The sequence below is a fragment of the Thamnophis sirtalis genome, unplaced genomic scaffold, assembly GCF_051295495.1.
Source record: "Thamnophis sirtalis isolate CommonGarterSnake01/CBP01778 unplaced genomic scaffold, rThaSir2_p1.2 scaffold_2, whole genome shotgun sequence".
Taxonomy (NCBI): domain Eukaryota; kingdom Metazoa; phylum Chordata; class Lepidosauria; order Squamata; family Natricidae; genus Thamnophis; species Thamnophis sirtalis.
In genome coordinates this window covers 87,608,165-87,632,018 of record NW_028261382.1, presented here as the reverse complement: position 1 = coordinate 87,632,018, position 23,854 = coordinate 87,608,165, and the positions used below count along the sequence as shown (strand labels likewise).

Sequence of the window (23,854 nt, the reverse complement as noted above, 5' to 3'; positions counted from 1 at the left end):
TGATTACAATACCTGATAGCTGAACACTTAAAGGCTCTGCAAACTTTAGTACTAAAAGTTAAAGAACACAGTGAAAAAAATGGGACTAAGATTAAGTATAAAGGAAACCAAGCTAAAAATAACAGGTAGAACAACCAGCCATACAGCTGACTTGCAGAATTAAGATACAGTGCTGAATAGTTTCTGCCTTTTAGGATCAAAGCACAGATGACCAGGTTCAAATTATCTTATTTTGGGCACATTATGCAAGGACCCAGCTCTATAAAAAAGACTTTGAACCTGGGAAAGGTAGAAGGAAATGGAAGAAGAGGATGACCATCAGCAAAGTGGGTTCTGTAAACTCAACTATAGCATTGATGGGTAATCCTAACAGAACAGATGAAGAATAGATCATCAGGTAGAAAATCTATCAGGTTGAAAATGATGGAACCGCACAACCCACCAATCAATCAATGCATATTACTGTCCTCATACGTCTTATTAAATCATGATTTGTTTAATCACAGTTTATTCAATCAGTACCACTTCTGGAATCACACAACATACTAAACCAGAAATTGTGGCATGGCCTTCATTCCACAATAGCTCTGGTCAAACACTGAAATAAACCACATCATGAATTAATTCATGCACCACGAATCCGGCCAAGCAAAATTCCTTAGGAATGAAAGTTGGTGCTTTTATAAATATTTGGGCTGCAATCCTGGAAAATGACTCAGTAAACTTGCAAATCCCTTTCGCTCCCAGGGTACAGGTTTATCAGCCTCGTTTCAATGCATTGCAGAAGTAGAGTTGGGGGTGTCAAAAGGCAAGTCTTCCTCTCCTCCCCCTGCTGCCCCCCCTCCCAAGCCCCGATCAAAACAAAATCTCAAAGCAAGGGGCCAAAGAAGCCAGTTGGTTCAACTTCCTGTCTCCTGGGGACAGGTCAGGCCAAGTTAAGTGATTTAACTTTCCAGAAGTGTTAAGTTCCCTTTCTTTACCCTTCGATTTTTGTTTTGTTCCTCCACCCACCCTTAGGCTTAAAGAAATGTGGATGTTTCTCCAACTCCCCTCCTCCTTTCTTGTTTAATTCTCCAAGAATGCAGAAGGATGTGTTACCCCAAGGCGTCTAACTTTAATCACAAGGTTTTTAAAAAAAAAAAAAAAAGTTTTGAAGGTCCTGTACTGAGGAGGGGGTGGTGGTTGGGAAACAGCTTTTCTAGGGTGCTAATTAGCTCTGGAGTTAAGCTTCTGACAAATCCAGTTGAAATCAATGCAAGATGGGAAGCACACAGATCCAGGAATGCAGGTACAAGAAAGGAATGGAGGTGAACTGAATGGCATTTTGTGATTATACCACCTCTCCCTGCTCTCCAGCAGATAGGGAGTGGGAAGGAAAGAACCCTTAATCAGGGACCATGGAAAATTGCATTGTGAACTGGCTTTTTTAGCATGTCTGCTTGGGTTTTTCACTATCAGCAGGACTATCCTCTCCTTAAGGAAAAGAAGGAAGAAAGGCTCGGTCAGAAGGATAGATGGATGAGAAAACACCATGCTGGGGTATTGAAGGCATCTTGGCGGGGAACTGGATTAGAACAGGTCCTTTGGTAGTCCTAATCTCTGCCAAAATAAAACAGCTGTCTCTGTGAAAGAGGCAGGAAAGCCACATTAAAGGGAATTTACAGGAGGCTGATATGATCATTGCAGTGCATTTCTAGCAAATATTTGGCTCCATACCAGCGATATCCAATCTTGGCAACTTGAAGACTTGTGGACTTCAATTCCCAGAATTCCCATCGTCCAGTTCAATAAGACTTTCTGATAATAGGTTTGGGGTAATAAAGGAAAATTTAGGAAGCACTAGTTTAAGGGATCTCTCTTTGTGGGAAAGTTCTTTGAGGTTAATTTGCTACGGTGCTTCTCTTTTTGAGAGGAGCTGTTTACAACTGGCTGTAAAATTTCCCCCATGACTGGCTGTGTTCAGCTGTAAAAGTTTAATCGTTGAAATATCTTGAACTATATTAAAATACAGTCAAAATTCAAGCAATATATCAGTTTAAAAACAAAGCTTTTGGGGGAAAGGTTGGGAAAAAAAGAATACTTTCCAACTTTGGAAATTTGGATAAAAAGCTTGATAAAACAACAGTGGGTTTATATCAACCCAAGGATGATAACCAAATGCAAGTAATGACAGTACAACTAGATTTACAACCAGATGGATTGGAATGTAGTTTCCTTCTAGGATGAGGTTGATTCAGAAAAGAGGACATAGAATAACAAGAGTTGAAAGGGACTTTGGAAGTCATCTATTCCAACCCACTGTTTCTCCATAGAGGTCCCCCTATGAAATTTCATTTCATTCATTTCATTTATTGAATTTCTAGGCCGCCCAATCCCGAAGGACTCCAGGCGGCTTACAGAAATGAAATTATTAAAAAGAATTTAAAAACAATAGGACACAACAAGGTTAAGAGGAAACACAACATACACCCAATCAGAGTGGGTCTGGACCTCAGTCAAGTGGTCAACAGCCCCAGGCCTGCTGGAAAAGCCAGGTTTTAATAGCTTTGCGGAAGGCCATGAGAGTGGGTAGGGCCCGGATCTCTGGGGGCAGCTCATTCCATAGGGCCAGAGCGGCAACAGAGAAGGCCCTACTCCTAGGCGTCGCCAGCCAGCATTGTCCCGCTGAAGGCACCCGGAGAAGGCCCATCCTGTGCGATCTTATTGGTCTAAGGGAGGTATGTGGCAGAAGACGGTCTCGCAGGTATCCGGGTCCTAGGCCATGTAGGATTGAGGATATAGAGCAGGGGTGTCCAATCTTGGCAACTATAAGATGTGTGGACTTCGATTCCCAGAATTCCCCATTCAACATGTTGGCTAGGGAATTCTAGGAGTTGAAGTCCACATGTCTTAGTTGCCAAGTTGGAAAACACAGACGGTCAGAATTGATAGTTGTAGAAAAAAGGACAGAGACATATTGCTTTCCCTTTGGGAGAATTGATTAAGGACAGAAGGAACTCTATTATCTGCTAACCAGTTGGAGAACATTGCAAGAAATAATACTTTTAACGCAAGAATTTTCTTTGTCTATCAGCTTGTGAGAAATGCTTAAATAATTCACCAATTGTTAGGGAGGTGGGGTGAGTGACATAACCTTACTTTTTAGTACTTTAAATAAATGTCTTTTACAAGTAAGGCTATTGGGATAAGAAAATTATCTGGATGGAATTTAAATACTGCATTAAAACTCCCTCTTCTCTAAATCTTCCATGTTATATTTCAAAATCTAGAAGAGGTGAAAGTGAGGCAGTGAAATGGTTTCATTACGCTTAATGTTTTACTTAACTTGAACCTTTTATTTTCAATTCCCTGCTAATGTCAATATAAAAAGTCCACAGTGAAGACTTTTGTTTTGTCTAGTGACGCTAATCCTTGCAAAATGCTTATTTTTAGAAGGCTGGAAAGTCAGCCAAACATGCTGCAACCTACAATCTGTCTTCCTTTTGGATGCGTAAAATGCGAACGTCCGTTGTTTCATGTTTATTGTTAATCTTAAAAAACCCTTAGCAGTCAAGTGCATTCTAAACACAGCCATATGAATCAAACCCACACAAACTAAATCATTTAAAATCTGAACTTTTCCTGCTACGCGGTGATTCTAGGATAAGATTTTATGGTTCAATATAATGAGGAAAATGTAAGAACTGAGCTCCCAATAAACGTATTCAGTAGTATATACAAAGCAATGCAATAGAATTAGAGATTAGTTAGATATACCTAATTTGGAAATGTAAGATACTGAGTACTAGAGAGATTGCAGAAAGAAGGTGAACTTGGTTTGATAGCTGAATGGTAGTTAATCTAATCACATTTGACTTTTTGGAAGGACATCAATCTTCTCCATCTGCATCGCTAAGCAAAAGCAGAAGTAGGCAGCCCTGCTGATCACTGTTTTCAAAATATTCTGCTAAGCATCTGTTCAGAAGTCTAGCAAGAGAACCATCTCTTGGAAAACAGCCTGAACCATAGGAAGGGGAAGGGAAAATAAAGGCAAGGAGAATGAAGATGGTTATCCTGCACTCAACATTAACATATGGATTGCAAACCATAGTGGTCTGGTTTACCTGGACACTGAATCAAATGTTCTCAAACCTGGCAATTTTAGGGTGTGTGGACTTCAACTCCTAGAATTCCCGAGCCAGCCATGGTGGCTGGGGAATTCTGGGACCCGGTCTCTATATCTTAAAGCCACTGAGGTTGAAAAACACTGCCTTAGCCCGTCGGGGCAAGCCAACACAGGAAAACATACAGTAGAGCCAGTCTGAGTTTCTAATTTTTTTTTCTTTGTTCCTCAGGACTGAAAATATGTTTGTTCTAACTGTTTCTGCATAGTTTCTCCAAAGCCATATCTGTGATTCTGCATAACACTGCACAAAATTCAAAGGCCATTTGGGCACACCTACCCTGCAGGAGTGTTGTTGTGGGAAAAATAGGTGGCAGCAGTATTAGATATGTTCGCTGCCTTGAGTTAAGAAAAGTGGACTTTTAAAAAAAGGCGATGGAGCTTCAATCACAATGCAGGATTTAACATGAAGGCAGGCTTGACTGTGGTCTGGACACACTGAGAGCATTTCCATCTCCATAAGAGAGGAAAACAAAAGTATATCTCTGGCATAAAAGTGTGTTGCAGAACATGGATATGAAAATCATGCCCAGAAAGCATAATAGAATAGCGCAAATAGTAAGTTATGAAAAGTAGGGTGTTGTGTTTTTTTTAAAGTATTTCTCATGAAAAAGATTATCATTGCACCTTCCTTACAGGTGCAAAAAATACAACCGGTTATGTAAAATGCATCTTAAAATTTCTTCCTCTCCTGGGGGCAGATTTCTAATTATTAAAAAATATGTTTTTTATTAATTTATCACATTGGGTTATTTTTAATTTCAGCCTTTGTTATGCATTTCGCCACTGTGGTCTCCAGAGGCATCAGAAGTAAAACGGAATCTCTGATACGGCATTCCATACCGCTGAGGGTAAATATATTTTAACTCAGTTTTACAGATGTGTAAATATAGATGATTGTAGCAGGTCAGTATTCCGGGCCTGAGCAGCAGAACTTTTACAGATAGTGCTCGCCTTATGACCATTTGTTTAACAACTGTTTGAAGTTAGAACTGTGGTGAAAACAAGAGTGGGCTTCAATAATTTCAGCAACAGGCTCTCTGCTCAGTTGCTGGGTGGGCGTGGCCATGGTGGGCGTGGCCTAGTCATCCTCCTGCATCATAGCGGGGTAGGGGGGGCGGTTTCACCTTCCCCAGACTCTGGAGGCTTTTCTGAGATGGAAGCTTCTGAGATGGAAAAAACTGCCTCTCCCGGTCTCCGGAGGCCTTCCGGGAGGCCCGGTTTTTCCCATCCCGGAGCCTCCGCTTGGGCCATTCACTTACTTCACATCCAAAATGGGCCGCGTGGAGACTCCTGAGAGAGGAGGGGCTGGGCAGGAGGGGCGGAGTGGGTGGGGCCAGCCAGGGGTGGAATTTGGAGGTTCTCTGAACCGGCCATAACGTTAGCTACGGGTTCTCCCGAACCCGAGACTTATGCCCAGTTCTCACACTTATAATTCTCACACCATCCTCGAAGTGACTTGATTGTGCTCATGCAACCCGAATGTATTTATGACAGTTGTAGCATCCTGGAGCCAGGGGATTGCCATTCGCCAGAAGTAAAATCAGTGGGGGAAGCCAGATTTGCTTAACGACCGTGTGACTCGTTTAACAACTGTGGCAAAAATAGTGGTAAAATCAGGCACAGTCATAACGACTGCATCATTTAGCAACATCAATTCCAGCCCCAACTGTGGCTGCAAGACAAGGACTACATGTACCGATATCTTTTATTGTTATTTAGTGGTGTGCAAATGCAGCTTTCAAGTCTTTTAAACGGTGGAGTTAAATGTGTTTCATGAACACAGCTTCCATGCTGCTTATGTGCCATCTCTTTCTATTGTTAAGAAACCTCCTTAAGCAATATTAGAAATAACTGCTGTTAGAAACATTATTAGAAACATCCAATAATATTAGAAATATTATGATCCGTCTAGGGCAGAGGTCGGCAATCTTAAACACTCAAAGAGCCACAACGGTCCTAACCGGAAGTTCAATTCTGGAGACGACCAGAAGTCCGGTTCCCCCACCATAGAGTCTCCTCCTAGTATGGCATTCTTTTTCCTCTGCCGACCGGATGTCCATTTCCCCCACCATAGAGTCTCCTCCTAGCGCGGCATCCTTTTTCCTCTACCTGTCCTAACTGATATTCCTATAAATTGTGAAACCAACCGGCAAGAGGGAGCCGCAGCAGAGGGATGAAAGAGCCACATGCGGCTCCAGAGCCACAGGTTGCTGACCCCTGGTCTAGGAGGACATTTAAAGTTAAAACTATTAAGACCATTCTTCCACAATTCAGATATTTCAAATCTTAAAAACCAGGAATCATAGTCATTGTAAATAATATGATCAACCAACCCACAGACTTTCCCCTAATTAAAACAAAAACAAAACACGGTCCTAAGAAGGATGGCTATATAAATTTAATTAAGTAAATAAATGTAATATTGCACTGATCAAATTACCAGACCTTCTGGAACCAAAATAATCCCACCCTCCTCCTTTTCTTAAAGGCAAAGTCTACATTCAAACTAGGTGGAGGGCTGATCCTTAGGGATGTTGTTTCAAGATTTGTGGACTTCAACTCCCAGAACTCCCCAGCCAGTCATGCTAACTGGGGAATTGTGGGAGTTGAAGTCCACAAATCTTAAAAGTTACCAAGCTTGGAACCTCTGCATAATCTATCTCGTCCTTGAAAAAGAACAGGCACGTATTCTCAACGCTACTTATGTTGCACTAGCGGTCGGAGACCGAACACCTACTCCGCTTTGCCCGATCTTCGCACCCCTTCCCCTTCCCCTTCCCGCTGTCATCCCAGTTGGTATATTCCCAATCCAAGCCAAAATAGAAGAGCGGGGAGGGGGAGGAGCGAGAGGCCTGGAAGGACAGCGCCGGTTGGCTGAGCGGGAGCCGAGGGCGGGGCTTGTAGGAGGCCAAGAGGGAGGAGAAAGGGGGAGAGGCGGCGGCGGTTGGGGCGGGCGCGTGAGCGCGGCCGTGCACGCGAGCGATGGGCGGGGCTTCCTCCGCTGCGGGCGCCTCTAGCCGAGCCGGGCGCGCAGGCTCGGTGGCTCGCGCGTCGCCTCAGCCCGTCGGTCCGTCAGCGCGTGAGGGAGCTTCGCCCGGAGCGGCGGCGGCGGCGGCAGAACGGGGACCGGGACCGGGCTGCTGGGTCGGCCGGCCGGTGTTGGATGGAGGCTCCCGTCCGCCTCGCCGGTTCTCACTGGAATGTCCTGGGGAGCGTCTGTCGAGCGGCAGCGGAGCCTCTCTGGGCGCAGCTAGCGCCGCGACGGCTGAGAGGTGTGAGGGGGGGGGACCCCCTCCTGCTGGGTTGGCAGGCGGCGGGGGCACCGGGGAAGGAGGGGACGCGGGAAGCGCGCTTGAGGTCGTGTGAACGCGCGCACGGGATTCTTGGTAGACCCCGCGCGTGGGTCAGGTCGGGATGGTGAAACGCGGGGAAGGGAGGGATGCTCTGGTGGATTGCCCGACCTTGTTTTCATTCTGCGTGTCCTGCAATTGGGGTGAGGGAGAGGGGCTGCCTGCCATTACCTGTGGGGGATGGGGGTGTGAGGAGGGGACGCCCGTGGAAACCCCGACCTTAAAGGGCTTATAAAGTAGGGGAGTGGGTGGCTTGGCGAAATCCTCCCCACGGGCGATCTCGTGGAAACCCACCCACGGGCTCGCAGGCTAGGCTGGCGGAGGCCGGTCAGCTTTCACCATCACCCTTTGCAGCAAGGCTGGTGACACCCATTTGGGGAGGGGGTGGTTGGGGAAAAGAGGAGGGAGGCGACAGGAAGATGAAAGAGTGCTTGGCACCTTGGAGGTAGATTTATGATCCCCCTCCAACGCCCCCCCTCCCATTCAATGATGGGGAGTTGTTGAATTCCCCATCTTTTGGGGTATCCGAAACTTCTCTTGGGTCTTTTGAGAAATGGATTGGCAAGATTCAAAGGGGTGCATCTCTCTTTTGGATCACTATTGTTGAGCATGGAGGGAAAGGGGGCTTGTGGGGGTGGGTGGGTGGGGTTGTAAAGCCTCACAGGCTTCCTTTAAGCATTAAGGGTTTGCAGAGAGTGAGCTGGGTTTGAACTGCTGCACCAAAATCAACCTAAAATTCTTCTGACGTCTTAAAAAGACCAGCAGGTATACAGTAGGGTAGATTTTCTGGGTTGTAATGCCCGTCATTTATTGCTCTGTCCCAAGAGACCAGTCAGTTTGCACCCACGGTTGGGTCTTAATCATAGGGAAGATCAAAAGGAAAGGAAATGCAAGGTGTGCAGAGGTGATAATTCTTCATAGGGCCATTCAGATGTGCACATAGGTACCCATGGAGGACTAAATGAAATGGGAAGTACATTTTTTTCTCTATCTAAAAATCCTAGGACATTGAAAAGAAGGAGTTAAAAGTGATGCTTTTTCTGATGCCAAAACATCTGCTCCCCTAAAGTTTAAAAGGGGAGGGGGAGAGCAAAAAGAAAAGTTACCTGTTTTTGAGCACATACAAGTGCAAAGTGCATATGCAAAATAACACTGGAATTTGTCAGGAGTTGCTGTTACTTCCTCCTTCCTATACATAATCAGGCAGTATGTATGGAAGGGAGTTGACCCTGCTTTACTGTTTCTTAACCCATGTGTAGCTTTTGTTTCCTTGACAGAATCTGAGATGAGTTAATTATTCTGTATATATATCCACTTGTATTTATTCCTCACCATAAGTTGACTTATGCAAGCCATTGCTTTTAATGTTTTGTCTCCCTGTGAATAGTCTGTTATGATACTTTTGATTTCAAAATGTTTTCTTTCCTTCTTTAGTTTATCATAATCATTTTTAGTTCTTTGTGCATCATATGGAAAAGTTATTTCTTAAATCTAGAGATTACTTTAGCTTTAACGTTACTCCAGGGGCATGTGAGAAATAGAATAACCTTGTGTTAGCTGGAATTTATTTCTCTTTGCTATGGAGGATGATACTTCATTTCCATAACAAAATCCTAAGAAGAAGCAGATAATTGGATCCTGTGCAGTCCTTTTGATATTGACTTGATCAGAAAGTTGCTTTTGATAAAACCAAAGGCAGTGCCTGGTACTTCAATGAGAAACATGATTGAGAGGCTCAGTTGTCATCTTCAAACTGTTTAACTTTTGGCAAAGTTCTTTTTGAATGTGAAATTGTAAGCTGCATCTTGTTTTTCTTAAAGAGTATTTATAGCAGCAATATGTTGGGAGGTTTTTATTTGGGCGAAGATGAAACGCCACATTTTGTCTGGAAACTTTAACTGTTTTTATGTGCTGCTCAACTAGAGAACATTCTTAGTAGGAGCAGATTGCATTACTGCTATCTGTTATACACATGTCAAAATTGCATAGTGTCCAAAAAGTTGTGTGAAAAGAAAAACAAATCTAAAAAGGAAATTTTAGTTTCATTGCATCCAATAAATCATCAATATAATTCATTTTGATTTGTGGGTTTACATAAGAACATTCCTTGTGTAAAGTGCTTTCAGCATATTAATTAATCAAAAATACACAAGATTGAGAGAATGGTGGGGGAAGGGTCAGTTCTCATAAATAGAATCAAAATCTTTGATTACAGCCATACTCTGTCTTGACACTTGTATTGCTTGTAACAAGTATATTAGCTATGAGTTTAATTTTATTTTTGTCTGATATTTAATATAATTCAAATGTATAAAGTCAAAAAATTCCTCTTCTCCAAAATAGTAAAAAATTGGATCTTGTTCTAGTTTGTATTTTTACATCACACTGGCCATGGTTGCAGGTGGTTTGACTTTGAAATAATGAAATTGATTTTGTTTAGACAGCATGCTTTGACAAGTTTAATAATACAGTAGTGGCTGGGTCTTGTATACAGTGGAATAAAACAGCTGTGCTACTTTTGTAAAAGTCAAGGGAACTCAATATTGAATTCCTGGTGGGAAGCTTATAATTCTACATTTCTTCATGGATATAAAATTCATACAGAGCTATTTTTGCATCTAGTATAAAGCGTTAACTCATTTCTGTTAGTTTTATTATGCATATCGTAGGTGCTATATTTTATTGTGTATAAATGACAGCTATACTTTGATAGCTGAAAATTCTTTAGGACTAGTTCTCTGCATTTTAAGCCAGTTTTTTTAAATATAAAAATATGCCTGATTGGGAAATAGTCCATTTATTAATTATAGCTTAGGGATTCAGAAGTTCAAGGTATAAATGTGCAGCATTTCATATGAGTCCTGTTATTAGGGGATTTTATTTTAAAAGAAACTGTAAGGGGGAGGGAGGAATCACTGCTGGTTTCTGTTAATACACAAAGAGCTAACCATGACTAACTACCTTGCTGTTAAAATGAAACCAGGCAGTATGGTATAATACGAAACATTCAATGCAGAATGTATAGCATTTTGCATGATTCATGTTCAGTTATCCTTCAGTTTTTCAAGCTTAAAACATACAGTATCACTATCATTCACAATCTGATAATAGGACCGAGGTGATATTAATGTGGCTCTTTTAAAATCAAACTAATTATATTTGCCTGAAAGAGCCACATTAGTGTGATTCTAGCTCCCTGGTGTTTTTTTGGAGCCCTGGAGACAACCTAGTGAATAGGGTTGAAAATTCATTCTGTATTTGATTAAATGGAACAGACTCGCTGCTTCTTACCCCAGCGGGAGCTATGAGATCTCTTGATCCCCGAAGCGGCTCATAGACCCTGGGAATTCCATTAGCAAGCACCTGAAGAATTTCTGCCCTGCAGTGCCTTTTTTTTTTGTAAGGGAGCAGGGGGAGTTGGTGGGGGAAATAGAACAAGAAGTATATCACTCTTGATGATAAGTGGGGGAGGCTGAACTGAAGTAGAAGAATCCATGTGTTGGCAGATCTAAAATCAAGGCATGACTTAACAGCCCAACCTGAAAGAATAGTCAGACACTAATGTTTAAAGTCAATCTGTGCTGTACTTGGGGCACTAAAATTAGTTCATCCACACTTAATGAAATCATCTGATTTGATTCCTTGTTTCTTAGTCTGAAGAGGCAAACTCTTGGGGAAGGTATGTGAAAACAGACAATTGTACTTGTGAAGTGGGTGAGTTACTCTTTTTTAATGAAATGTAATACAGTAGGCAGTGGCATATGCTTTTTGTAGCCTATCTATATAAATAGGAAGGTGATTAACATGTTTAAAATACAGCTTTCCAACTCTTAAAATGACAACATTCTAGTAATTATAATGCAAATTTGGGGTTTTCTTGCAGAGCATTATTTTTATTATGCCTATTACAAATTTGTATTATGCTGAATTCTTGGTAAGCGATTAACTTCTCTTTCAGGAGAAAGTACTGTTTTCAAATATTTAATCAAATATTGTTTATTTTATTTCTAGAATGCTGATAATGTATATGTAGTAGATAATTGAACCCTATATGTAAAAACCAGTTATCTCAGGAAAAATATCCTTATTACTATTAAGATGAGTAGTGCTTATTATCAGGTAGTAATTCTATACTAAGAAGTGCTTCAGAACAAAGTAGTGATTTGTACCGAAAGCTTGTTTTATGTGTAAGTAGTTGGCTTAGCTAAGCCACTTTAGATAGGTTTTCTGTTAAAGATTTGTCTTATGTTTCATTTTATTAATAATATAGAGCCAGGTGGTTGTTGACTGGATATCTTATCCAATCGTAATTGCAAAAATAATCAGGAATTAGTCCTCTATTTTGTGAATATTTTTATAATTGTTTCTAATATGTACACCCACTCTTTTTTGGCACAGTCACTCACAATCTCTGCTTCTTTACTGGCCCCAATATTTTGACATTTCTTTTTACTCAAAGATTTAGGAAGCTTGCTTTTGAGCTTATATAAACAAAACCTGCAGTTGACACACTGAAGCTCATATAAAACAATAACATCAGAGGGAATTTATTGTTTGAGTGACTTTTCAATGTTTAGAATTGGTAGATAGAGTAAATATGTGAAGTTGTCCACTGGGATTACAAATTTATCTAATATTGTTCCAGTTTATTGTTTGAAATGCTAACACTGATCATGTATTTGAATATACGATAAAATGAATTTGTAATATAAGCTTTAAAAAGTGGTTAATTTTCAACATGATAGACAGGATATGTTTGATTATACTGAACAGCACTAGACCTAATTTTCTATTTTTATGTTTAAACCACTAAACATCTGCTATAGTTTTGAAACATCATTTCAAAAAAAATTGTTATAGTCAGTTTGCAAGATTACTATATAGTTTTTCTGAATTTTTGCAACAGTTGAATGAAATTATATTTCAGATCAAATATTTATTGTGAAAACCTTGAAGATTATTTTCTGCGTACCTGAAAATATTCATCTATTTAATTTTGGTAGACCAGTTTATTTTGTTCTCCTACAAATTTGTAAATGTTTACACTCTGTTCAGTTCTACCAAATGTGGACTATTCTGTGCTCCCTCTGCTGGTCAGTTCCAGCATTTTTATAAATACCCTGTATTTTCATGTTTTTCTAGCATACTATTAGGTCTATTACCTAAGGCTTAAAACTAATTCACTAATGTTTCTCCATATGAGCAAGCATTGCTATGTCAAAATTATGTTAATCAGCAAGAATTCTTATTAGGTCTTTCTCTGTTGCTCCCAATACAAGTTTGGACTTCAAACTTTGTCCTGTTTCTAGTATTAAACAAGTAAATCTGATATTTTAAATTTGGTGATTTTTTTTTAAGATAATTTATTCCATACTTCTATTGCTTTCTTCCTCTTTCTGGTTCTCCAACTAATTCTCCTTTAAGTTCACAAGGAAAACAACATAGTGTATTGGAGGCATTGATCATTTTAATGGGGACAAAAAAACTAATGAAAACATTTTCTGCTCATTTGATTCCACTATTTGAGAGGTTTCAGAAAAAAATTGCCATTCGTTCTCGCAAATGTACACCACTTGGTAGTAGTCTTGTACATTTGTCCATTAACCTGAGAAATTTATTCTATCCCATTGGATTATTTACTTCCTGCTATAAGTGATTACAAAATAGCTCAGTTTCCCAAACATTTGCCTTTTAAGGTATATTCCCTTCAAGGTTTATAAGGACTGAATTAAATATCTGAACAACGCTGAACAAGCATTTTTCAAGTATTGGATTTTAAGTCATGAAATGACTCTGGTATTACATTTTGATTTTGATAAATCAAAACTTTTTCAACAGCAAAGTAACAAGAAACTCACTTCTCTTTAATTCAAATATGTAGACCATTGTTATGGATATTAGTTGAAAACTTGTGTATTTCTATGCTTCATTATCTCTTACCTAGCATTCTATGCTGCATATACTGACAATCAATAGGAACTATTTGCTTCATATATTATGTGGTCACTTCCTTTTTTTTCTTACACTACTCATTTCCTTCATGAGTAGGAATTTAATATGGTAGAAGACTGGCATAAAAGAAAACACAAACAACATGTGGATGTGATGTAAGCTAAGTAGTTGTGAATGAGAATAAGTGACAAACGTGGAGAAAGCACCAGCCAAAGCACTAGGGTGCTGGCCTCCAGTGTCTCAGAGTGCAACTAATTTAATACACTGTACTTTTTAGAAAAAGAAAAATATTTGTAATGAGGCATTGTGCATCATGGAGGCACAAAAGGCTGTTTGGCTGATGGAAGTGCTGGAGGAGGCCATTAGTGTGATGGAAAACAAAGTTGGAATTAAACTTTCTGGGAGCAAGTGAGAATTTGGTTTGCTTCATGAGGGAGCTTGGAAGGGGTACGTCACTCGTAATGGAAGCCCCTTTTTGAAAATGTAACACAACCCCAACAGTTGGGATCCAGTTTTCAAAGGTCTCTAGTATTGCTCTTTCTGACCAAAAATCTGAATTGTGAGAGCATGGCAGAAACAATTGAATGAATTAATGAATTCATTGAGTTTATAAATCAATATGTGAATTAATAAATTGAATTGTTTAGTGCATTACTAAAGACCAGGCATTGAGTAGCCCTGAAATACTGTTGTTTTTAAAGCCACAAATACACTAGGGCACACTGTTTTTAAATAAAAATATGGTCTTGCATTTTCAGTGGTCATGCTTTGTGGCTTGAAAAACAATGGCTAACATATTGGGCAAATTAATTTTAGGTAAATATTGAGGAATAATGCTTTAATTTTAGGTAAATATTGAGGAATAATGCTTTATCCTTTCATCATTTAATATATTTGCAGTCAAAGAGGACTTGCCTATTATTAGGGGATTTTTATAATTACAATATCAAGTCATTGGGTATTGGATAGCACACAAGTTTAATAGATTGTTATTACTGTATTATTAAAGTCTGAATTCCCTATAAAGCAGTTTCACCTGTTAGGGGGTACTAGTTTGGTTTCATATTCAGGCTAGAAATAGTGCCAGCAGATTAAAATACAAGCTAAAAAATAGATGTACTTATTGCATCTTGTTTTGTCCTTGCTATATTTTGAAAGGAAAAGTAGATTGGGAAGCTTGCCTTCAGTTCACTGACAAAAGTAACAAGATATTTTTATCTGGTTTTGGGGTGGGGGCAGGGTGGCATCTTAATTTTAATTTTAATCTTTTTCTGTATGTGTAATATGCCAAAAAATGTAATAGGAACTTGAGTGAAACTAAAATTTAGTAATTATGTGTTGATATGCTTCAGTCAAATTTATATCATCTCTGTTACCTGGACATTATTCACAGTTTAAATCTGAGTTATTTTATTCATTATGCCTGTATTTTCCCTCTAGCTGTAGAATAACTGATTTCAAATGGCTGGTGATGTAATCTATTAGTAGATTAGTGGGTAACTTCTGGTTGCAGATATGTATTTATATATTCCTTTCCTAAACACATAGTCTTATTTTCCTAAAATGGAAAGTCTGTAACAAATAGTTGTGCTTTCCTATTGTAAATGTAGAAGCAGGAAAAGTGCTTCATATCTGGGGTGGGGTGGGCTCATTACCTAAAGAAACTTCTTTTTTCCTGTGTTTGCATAGTAGTCACACAGCTGCAAGCATATGCATTTGAGTTAAAAGAGTAGGATTTTGGGGGCTGTGGTTTGACATTCAGAAAATCTGAAGCAACTGATATAAACCAGCTTGCAGAATAAATAGTTTCAAAATGAATTGTCTAGCAGTGATACCTTTCAAATGCAGATCAGCAACCTAAATTATGGACATGTCTGAAACAGAAAAAATCCTTTTATGAGTTTGTATTGGCTTATATTGCGATTATTTATGTTTCCTATTTTAGAATGGCAGGAAACCTCTGTGGAGACTGTCAAGTAGGGGTCAGCAGCCTTTTGAACTCATGAACACATTTGGCATATAGGGAAATGTTGCAGGCAGAGTGTTAAGGGCTCCTAAGAACCAGCCCATTTTTAAGTAGCTACCATGGAGGATGAACATTATTTCTAAATCCCAACTGCCAGCCCTGCTACCCTACATATCCTTGTCTCTTTGTGGGGAGGGGCAGAGGGGCATATGAAGCAGTGGTCTGCAGTCACCTGTTGTTTGTACAGGTAGTCCTCGACTTATGACCACAGTTGAGCCCAAAGGTTTAGTTGCCAAGTGAAGTGAATTTTGCCCCATTTTATGATTTTTGTGCCAGGGTAATTAAGTGAATCACTGTAGCTGTTAAGTTAGTAATACGGTTGTTAAGTGAATCTGACTTCCCCATTGACCTTGTTTTTTAGAAGGTTGCAAAAGGTGATCACATGATCCTGGGACTCTGCAACTGTCATAAATCAAGTGCCAAGCATCCAAATTTTGTTCACATGACCATGCTGTAACAGTCGTAAGTGTGAAAACAGTCCTAGGTCACTTTTTTCAGTACCATTGTAACTTTGAACCGTCACTATATGAACTGTTGTAAGTCGAGAACTACCTATATTTTGCAAAATAAATGTGGCTTAATTGAGACCTTGAAGCATTGTTGGATCAAAAATAACTTTAGAGGATATGAAGCCAGCTTCCCATATGTGGAGAAAAGTTATTTTTTTGTTTTAAAGTCAAACGTAAGAGGGGGAATCACCAAGGGAGATGGTGGCAAGCTTTAGGTCTGGGAGCTGTTAAAAGGAATGTGGGGTCGCAGGTTACCCACCTCTGTGTTTCCTGCTTTAATCATTGTATGCTTTATAAATGTTGGATTCAGGGGTTTCTGTAAGAAGATGGCACTTTTATGTATTTTACCAACAAAACATAATGATAGTTGTTCACCAAGATAACACGTTGTTTTAGTTCTGTTGTCTTAAGAAAATGTCATGATTAGCACTGTCTAAAGATTTTTTTTGTAGAACACATCTGTGATTTAAAATGAGAAAAAATAGTGTTTAGTTCAAACCATCTGCAGTTTCATGAGCCAGTTTAATTTTTAGCACATTTTTTTCTTGATAACTACAGTATCCTCCATTAAAAGACTCAGCCCTTTTTGTCACAAATACAGTGATACTAAAAGAGATTGATAAGAAACATTGACTCTTAGTTTTAAAGTAATGCTTAGTTACTGTCAGAGTGAAATGAGGATCATAATTAATTGTAACAGCCAAAATGCTAGAAATCATTTTTAATGGTTTTTTTAAAATTTACTTTTATACACTAGCATAGTATTACATTGTAGGTCAAATAACCCATGCAACTAACTCCTTTTCTTAGCCGCAGTGAATAATAGTAGAAGTCAAAGCGACATGGACCAAAAGAAAGCCCTGTTACAAATATACGAGAATTATTTATTTTTTGGTTTACAGTGATATGCAAATATGTTTTATTTGGAAGAAGTGCTATTGACTTATCTTTTGCTGCCATAGAACTTCTAAGAATACAGTTGAGGGACTGAAACTTTGAAACCAGCACTGTCTCCATTTCTTCTTTCCCTTGCTACATCAAACTTGTATTTTAATCCACCAAAATACAGGAGACATCTTTCCTATTTTTGAATAATAGAATCAGTAAGGTTTTAAAATGACTGCTAGCATTAGTTTGTGATCAAATTAAAAGTTACTTTGAACTCAGTCCTTCTGTGAGTGTAATTCGGAACACACTGATGCTTATTGCAGCTGGCAGCTTCTTGCTATTGCCTCTTTCTGTGTGTGAAACCCACCCCCCTTGGTGACCTTTCCTGGGGCTGGTCATGGTCCCTTTTCATTGTGATGGGCTAGAAATGGCTCATGTGGAGTTGATTATTTCCTTGCTTGTCTGGTCTGTTTGGTGCCATAACTTCAAGTCATTTCCATTTTCTTCCTCTGTTTTTAGCTGACCACAGTGAAAGGAAATGCTTTTGCTGGCAACAGGATCAGTTTGCATGCTTGGCTGGCTTGATTGAGCCTGTGAAAAGGTGGGAGTGCCTAGTAAATAAACCCCAGAGGTGCTATGTTCCTTTGGTGTCGTTAGTTGTGATTATTAAACTCCCAAAATCTACCCAAACATATATTTCTTACTCTTGGTTTCACTCAGGTCTCTTAATTAAGGACAGCCTTGTTTAATGGAAAATTATCTTGTGTGAGAAAATACTAATGCCTGTTACGTATAAACTTTTCAGCAGATTTAACAGTTCTCTAAACAACAAAATCAGTCCTGTAGTTAAAATGGGTAGCATATCAGTTATTGGTAGCTTACTACTAATTACTGTTAGCCAAAAAAAAAGTTCTTTGCATGGCAGCTCTCTTCCATTTATGATGTAGATTCTCTTAAATATTCTGTTCTTCACTGGAGAGTCAATGGAAGTGAGGGGAATGGCTGTTTAAATACTGTAGCTTCACTACTTTTTACTTTAAAGGTGCCTTGGCAAGAAGCTTACAATCCAACTTCACTTTCTAGGATTAAAGCACTATGTGGTTGTATATAAATTGTATATAATTTAGGTAGGGGACCCTGTGGTCTTCCAGATATGGTAGAAAGCCATAGAACCATGCAGCCTCACCAAAGCCATGTGATCAAAATTTTGGATGCTTGACAATTGGCATCTATTTATGATGGTTGTAGCATCCCATGGCAATGTAATCACCATTTATGTCCTTCCCAGCTATCTTCTGACAACAAACTCAATAGGGGAAGCTATGCTAAAGAGACTGACTACATAGCTTATTGAAATCAATCAATTTCCTGATTTTTATTTTCTACAAAGGAGTAGTTGATTTGTGCCTCTTCGCTTGTGCTTCTCATCAGATGTTGTCAGAGGTCTCCCAAAATGTCTTAAAAACTATAGCCTCGATAAAGAACCATGCATATGTTTCTATAAATTCCTTGTGTCAAAATACTTTTTTCTGATATGGTCCTAAACTCTTTTTTCTTCTACAAAAGAACCTATGGGAAAAGAAAAATCCAAGGGTTGATATTTATAGTTTATTGTTTAAAAGTAGCAGAAACCAACAAGGCTGAAGTTGTTTGGGGTTATTTCCTTTTGGTAAGATAGCTAATTTGTTTATAGAATTGTGGAGTGTGCTGTGAATTTAAAAATAACAAGATTCATACATGTTTCTACAAGTAAAAAGATTGAGGGTATTAAAGGCTTTCCATTCTGTGTTTTAGTTCTGGTACATATGGTTGAAACTATGTTAGCTGTCAACACCTAGCTGGCTGGGGTGGAAGCTAAGCGGGATCAGTCCAGGTTAGTACTTGAGATGAGATTAGCAGGCAGTACCTGGAGGAGGAAAGGGCATGCCGATTCTGTCATATTGCCAGGAAAGTTACATGGATGTGTCCATGAAGTTGAACGTCAACTTACCTTTGTACATATTTAAGCCTTATATTTTCACTCATGAAAAATATGCCTTGAAGATGTTGCCTACACTGTCTTCTTTTGTAGGTTCCTCACTGAGTCATATTACTCTGAAGCTCTCTGCCACCAGCCTTTGTAACTTGGCATTATGCATCCTGATCCAGTACCTTCACAAGAACTGCTCTTTCTTACAGTTTTCCTCTCCACTGCAGCTTCAGGTAAATTCACTTTCCTTGATATGTTCCTAATGTTCTCTTTTAGACTGATAAACGTCTTCCAGTGGACAATAGTGATAAACACCATATATGTGTGTCTTTTTTTCCCCTCCCTAGAGTTGATTCCTCACTTTATTTCTGAACCTCTCTCTACCGTCCAGAAGCCAGGAGCTACTATACAACTTTACTGTTCCGCTGAACCCTCTACAGCTCATCTCTCTTGGCTATTCAATGGAGAGAAATTGCATAAGAAGATAGAACAAGTAGACCCACAACCAGGATCCCTTACCATTTTCTCTCTTAGCCCTTCAAATTCTGGAACCTACCAGTGTGTTGCTAATAACAGTATTGGTGCAATAATCAGCAGGCCTGCGACTGTGTCTGTAGCATGTAAGTTATATTCTGATTGATGGTGAAACTGTACACCTCATAAAATTTTTATTCTTCCCCTTGGCCTCTTTTGTTTCTGAGCGTTTTATATCTCTAAACAAAACTTATTTCAGAGTAGGTTTAGTCACACACAAAATTAGGGGAAAGTAAAATTGTATGGATATATCTGAACTAATGTAGAAAGAAGCTTATAAAAATTCTCTTTCAAACACAGAGAGGAACAGACTTATAGGGAATGAAATCTCTGAAGTGCTGTATGTGTGCATGCGTGTGTGTTTGTGTATTTCTTTGCACACGTGTGTGTGTGTATGTATGACTTAAATGTTTAGTTATTTCTTACTTGAAAGAAAAAGAAATAAGCTAAGCTTATTGTTAATAGGTTTATTAATCCTAATTTATCCCACTTAATTATAAATTAAGGCGGTGCTGTTCTTCAGGTATGAAACAAAATGCAGCTTCAGATGGGCAAAACAGGATCATTTTGCAACTCCTTACACTAAGCAGTGTCTTTTCCTTGGCAGAATGCAGCCATCTGATCCCAGTAAAAAGTAGCATCTCTTCTAAGGAGGTGCTGTGCTTGCCTGCCTTCAAATACTAAGTGTTGAGCAGTCCAATTATTAAATACTCTTTTTACAATTTATCAGCCCTGCAAAGTTTCAGCTGGTAATTTAAACAACGTGGAAACAAAGATGCCCTGCTTCCTTCTCTCCGCTTCCCCCCTCCCCCGTATCTGCACAGAAGACTTATTTCTGTTGAGGGTAATTTGACAATTTCAGATCAGAAATAAAACGTTTGAATTACTCCTTTCTTATGCCTGAACTTGATACATTTCCATTATAAATATACTTTGCTTTTGAAGCATATCCAAAATACCCATAAGAGAAAAACTTCTCATAATTGAGAAGAATAAATGTTTTTGTAGAGTACTGACCCATAGCAAAATCCTCTTGAGAGCTTATGAACATTAGTTGGTACTTACAGATGCTAAGGACTGTAGAAAACTGTGAATACATTAAGTGCCTTTTGTACTGTATTGATTGCTGATGAAATGATTGCAGCCAGAACAGTATTGCATTGAATTGCCATGTAAGCAAAGTAGACATTTTTCAAGTTATAGTTGAGTTATCAGTTAGTTTAGATCAGCGTAGAAAACACGAGCGTTGAAAAGTCACTTTATTGGCAAACAGTTTGATTTCCTGTTAAGATTCTGCTGCTAATGTCCTAGTATTTACCAATTGATTCATTTGCTATTTTGGTGAATTGGTTCATTTGGTATTTTGGTCAGCTGTGCTGCAAAAAGGGCACAAGGTGACTATTCAAAATGGCTAGATGTGAAATATAAATTATAAAAAAGGTAAATAACTAAAGAACAACTATTTATCATCTACATCATCCAGTTGCACAGGGAACAAACTGGCTGCGGAAAAATATGTTGTAAATAGGATAAACCCTATTAGGCACTGTGGTACTAGTCAGACAGATAGTTGAGTTAAAACTGTTCCTATTCCCTCCTTAACTATTTGTTGTTGTTAGTCGCAAAGTCGTGTCCGACCCATCATAGCAGTAGTAGACTTATATACCGCTTCATAGGCCTTTCAGGCCTCTCTAAGCGGTTTACAGAGAGTCAGCATATTGCCCCCAACAATCTGGGTCCTCATTTTACCCACCTCGGAAGGATGGAAGGCTGAGTCAACCCATGGACAACGTTTCTCCAGGCCTTCCTACTATCCCTTGGAGTCCATTTAAGCTCATGCCTACTGCTTCAGTGACTCCATCCAGCCACCTCATTCTCTGTCATCCCCTTCTTCTTTTGCCCTCAATCCTTCCCAGCATGAGGCTCTTCTCCAGTGAGTCCTTCCGCCTCATTACGCGGCCAAAGCATTTGAGTTTCATCTTCAGGATCCGGCCTTCTAAAGAGCAATCGGATTGATCTCCTCTAGGACTTACCGGTTGGATCGCCTTGCAATCCAAGGGACTTGTTGGAGTCTTCTACTCAAGCCCCTCCGCCACAACAAAGCAGTTGATCCATGAAGGGGCCTTAACTATTTAAGAGAATATATTATTTTGAAACCCAAAGTTGCTCACTCACCTGGCAATCCTTTTAACATTGTGAAGAAAAAACAACAACAGAGATTCTCAAATTTTATAAAGAACCTGACAACTAGAAATTCTCCACTAAGGCACATTTGCAACTTATTCAGCCAAATTACTATGATTGAGAACATATACATTTACGTTTTCTTATTTATTTTTTTAGGAAGGGGAAATTCAGCATCCAATCAGCTGAAAGCAATAACTTTTATTAGGCAAATACTTGGTAAAGATCTACAAACACTACCAAAAGTTGAAAATAAAACAAAACGCTTTCATTTTTTTTAGATCTTGACGATTTTGAATCTTCATGGAGAAACACAATTTCAGTGGAAGAAGGGAATACTGCTTTAATAGGTTGCAAGCTACCAAAAAGCAATCCAAAAGCACAGGCTCGCTTCCGCGTACGGGGGAAATGGCTGGAACAATCAACAGGTGAATTTTTATGTCCCTTATTGAGAACTGCTACAAGTTTACATTTTAATGTATGATACAACTTAAACACAGTATTTTCCACAGAAAAATCAATTTATATTCTTTGTAGTCTAATTAAAATAACTCTATTTGTATTAGAAAACTACCTTATTCTGCCATCTGGAAATCTGCAAATTTTGAATGTATCTTCAGATGACAAGGGAATTTATAAGTGTGCAGCATATAATCCAGTTACTGATGATCTCAAACTTGAACCTACTGGACATAAGCTCGTAATCAGTAGTGAGTATTACATGTCAGTGTAATTAAACTGTCAAGGTGCAGTGCCATTGCTTTGCTAGGTTTCTCATCCATCTAGTTTGCTGGAATGCCTGCTTGCTGAAAAGTCTTAACTACCAGTAATTATATTCATCATTATTAAATGCTGTATGTGAACGAATAATCCCAGAGTTAAGGATGTTAAGCATTTCTAGCCTTTAACTAATAACTGGCTGTTATTGAAAGCTGGATTTGCATATCATGGGAATCTTTTGTTTGTATCTAGGTCTCCAGTCCATAGAATGTCCAGCTAGAATTGGGAAAAGGGTCCTGTATAAAACCTGGGGTACTTTAATAGAGTATGCTGAGCCAGATAGACTCATGGAGAGGCTTGATAAAAGGTGATTTCCCACGTTAAAATAGTTCAGAGCAGATGAGGTATGAAGCATGATGAGCAAATCGTAAATAACAACTCTGCTGTAGATGACAGAATAAGCTGGGCAAATTAAAATTAAGCTTTTTACAGGCTTTGAATTTAGCCAAATATCACAGATAACAGATTACAATTAAATATTATCTTTCGTGACCTAACTTCCACAGTGGATAGTTACAACAAAAATATATAAGAATTGCAAACAAAGCAAAATACTTTGTGTGTGGGGGGGAAACAATTTAGGAATCCAAGGAATTTGAGGTACTATTAGAAAGGCTCATGCTAATTTTTTCCTCAATTTGCAGACTCTTCCTCAGCGGATTTTCATATTCTTCATCCAACCAGTTCTCAGGCATTGGCAATACCTCAACATAGACCTCTGATGTTGGAGTGCGTAGTTAGTGGGCTGCCAGTTTCTTACGTTCACTGGTATAAAGATGGCAGAGATGTGCTAATTCAGAACAGATGGAAGCTCTTTCATTCGCATCTTACCATTGATTCTGTGGATCTCTCTGATGCGGGAAGTTATTCCTGTGTAGTCCAAGATAATTCTGGCGTTGTGAAATACGTGAACTATAGCATAAATGTGCTTGGTACGATGACAATTTTTAATTTACAAATTCAGAGTCAAATTATTGCTGCTGCAACAGAGTGAAACAGGATATAATGCTTCCTTTTTCTTTTCTTTTTTTTCCTCTGGCTTTAGAACCTGCTTCTATATCAAGAGGATTACAAAATCAGTTAATGTCTTGGGGCAAAAATTTGCATCTTTCCTGTGAAGTACAGGGAAATCCTTTACCTAATGTTACCTGGTACCATAATGGAATTCCCATCCATCTTTCTTCCCGGCACTTCCCTTCAGGAAACAAGCTGAGAATAAATCAAATTGCTCCAGAAGACACAGGGTTGTATCAGTGCTTAGTAAACAATGGCATTGGATTTTCACAGTCCACTGCGAGATTTCATTCCCAAGCAGGTAAAAAGCACATGATACATTTTTCCTATCCTCCTTTAGTGTATATAGTTGGCTTTGTGAGCTATTTCTACTGAGTAAATCTTGACCACTGAGCTATGCATGGACACTGCTAGGAAACCTTTTTCTTTGATAAACTTGCCTGAGCTGTAAAATTATCCACGGAGCTCTTACAAATTATGAAT

The 23,854-nt window shown here is 39.1% G+C and overlaps 1 protein-coding gene across 2 annotated transcripts in view; it reads left to right on the top strand.

Annotated features, from left to right (window-relative positions):
- The first annotated feature begins 7,188 nt into the window (after positions 1-7,188).
- CDON (cell adhesion associated, oncogene regulated) overlaps positions 7,189-23,854 on the top strand; it is a 38,384-nt gene continuing 21,718 nt past the window's right edge. Inside the window, exons 1-7 of one of the 2 annotated variants that reach the window (XM_087706331.1) lie at positions 7,189-7,437; positions 18,962-19,092; positions 19,251-19,479; positions 21,859-22,005; positions 22,144-22,287; positions 23,002-23,289; positions 23,403-23,672. In XM_087706331.1, the coding sequence (XP_087562457.1) occupies positions 7,329-7,437; positions 18,962-19,092; positions 19,251-19,479; positions 21,859-22,005; positions 22,144-22,287; positions 23,002-23,289; positions 23,403-23,672 (1,318 nt within the window). In that variant the 5' untranslated portion in view covers positions 7,189-7,328. Of the gene's footprint in view, positions 7,438-18,961; positions 19,093-19,206; positions 19,480-21,858; positions 22,006-22,143; positions 22,288-23,001; positions 23,290-23,402; positions 23,673-23,854 lie in introns of both variants that reach the window. The other variant, XM_087706330.1, reaches the window with a different exon arrangement.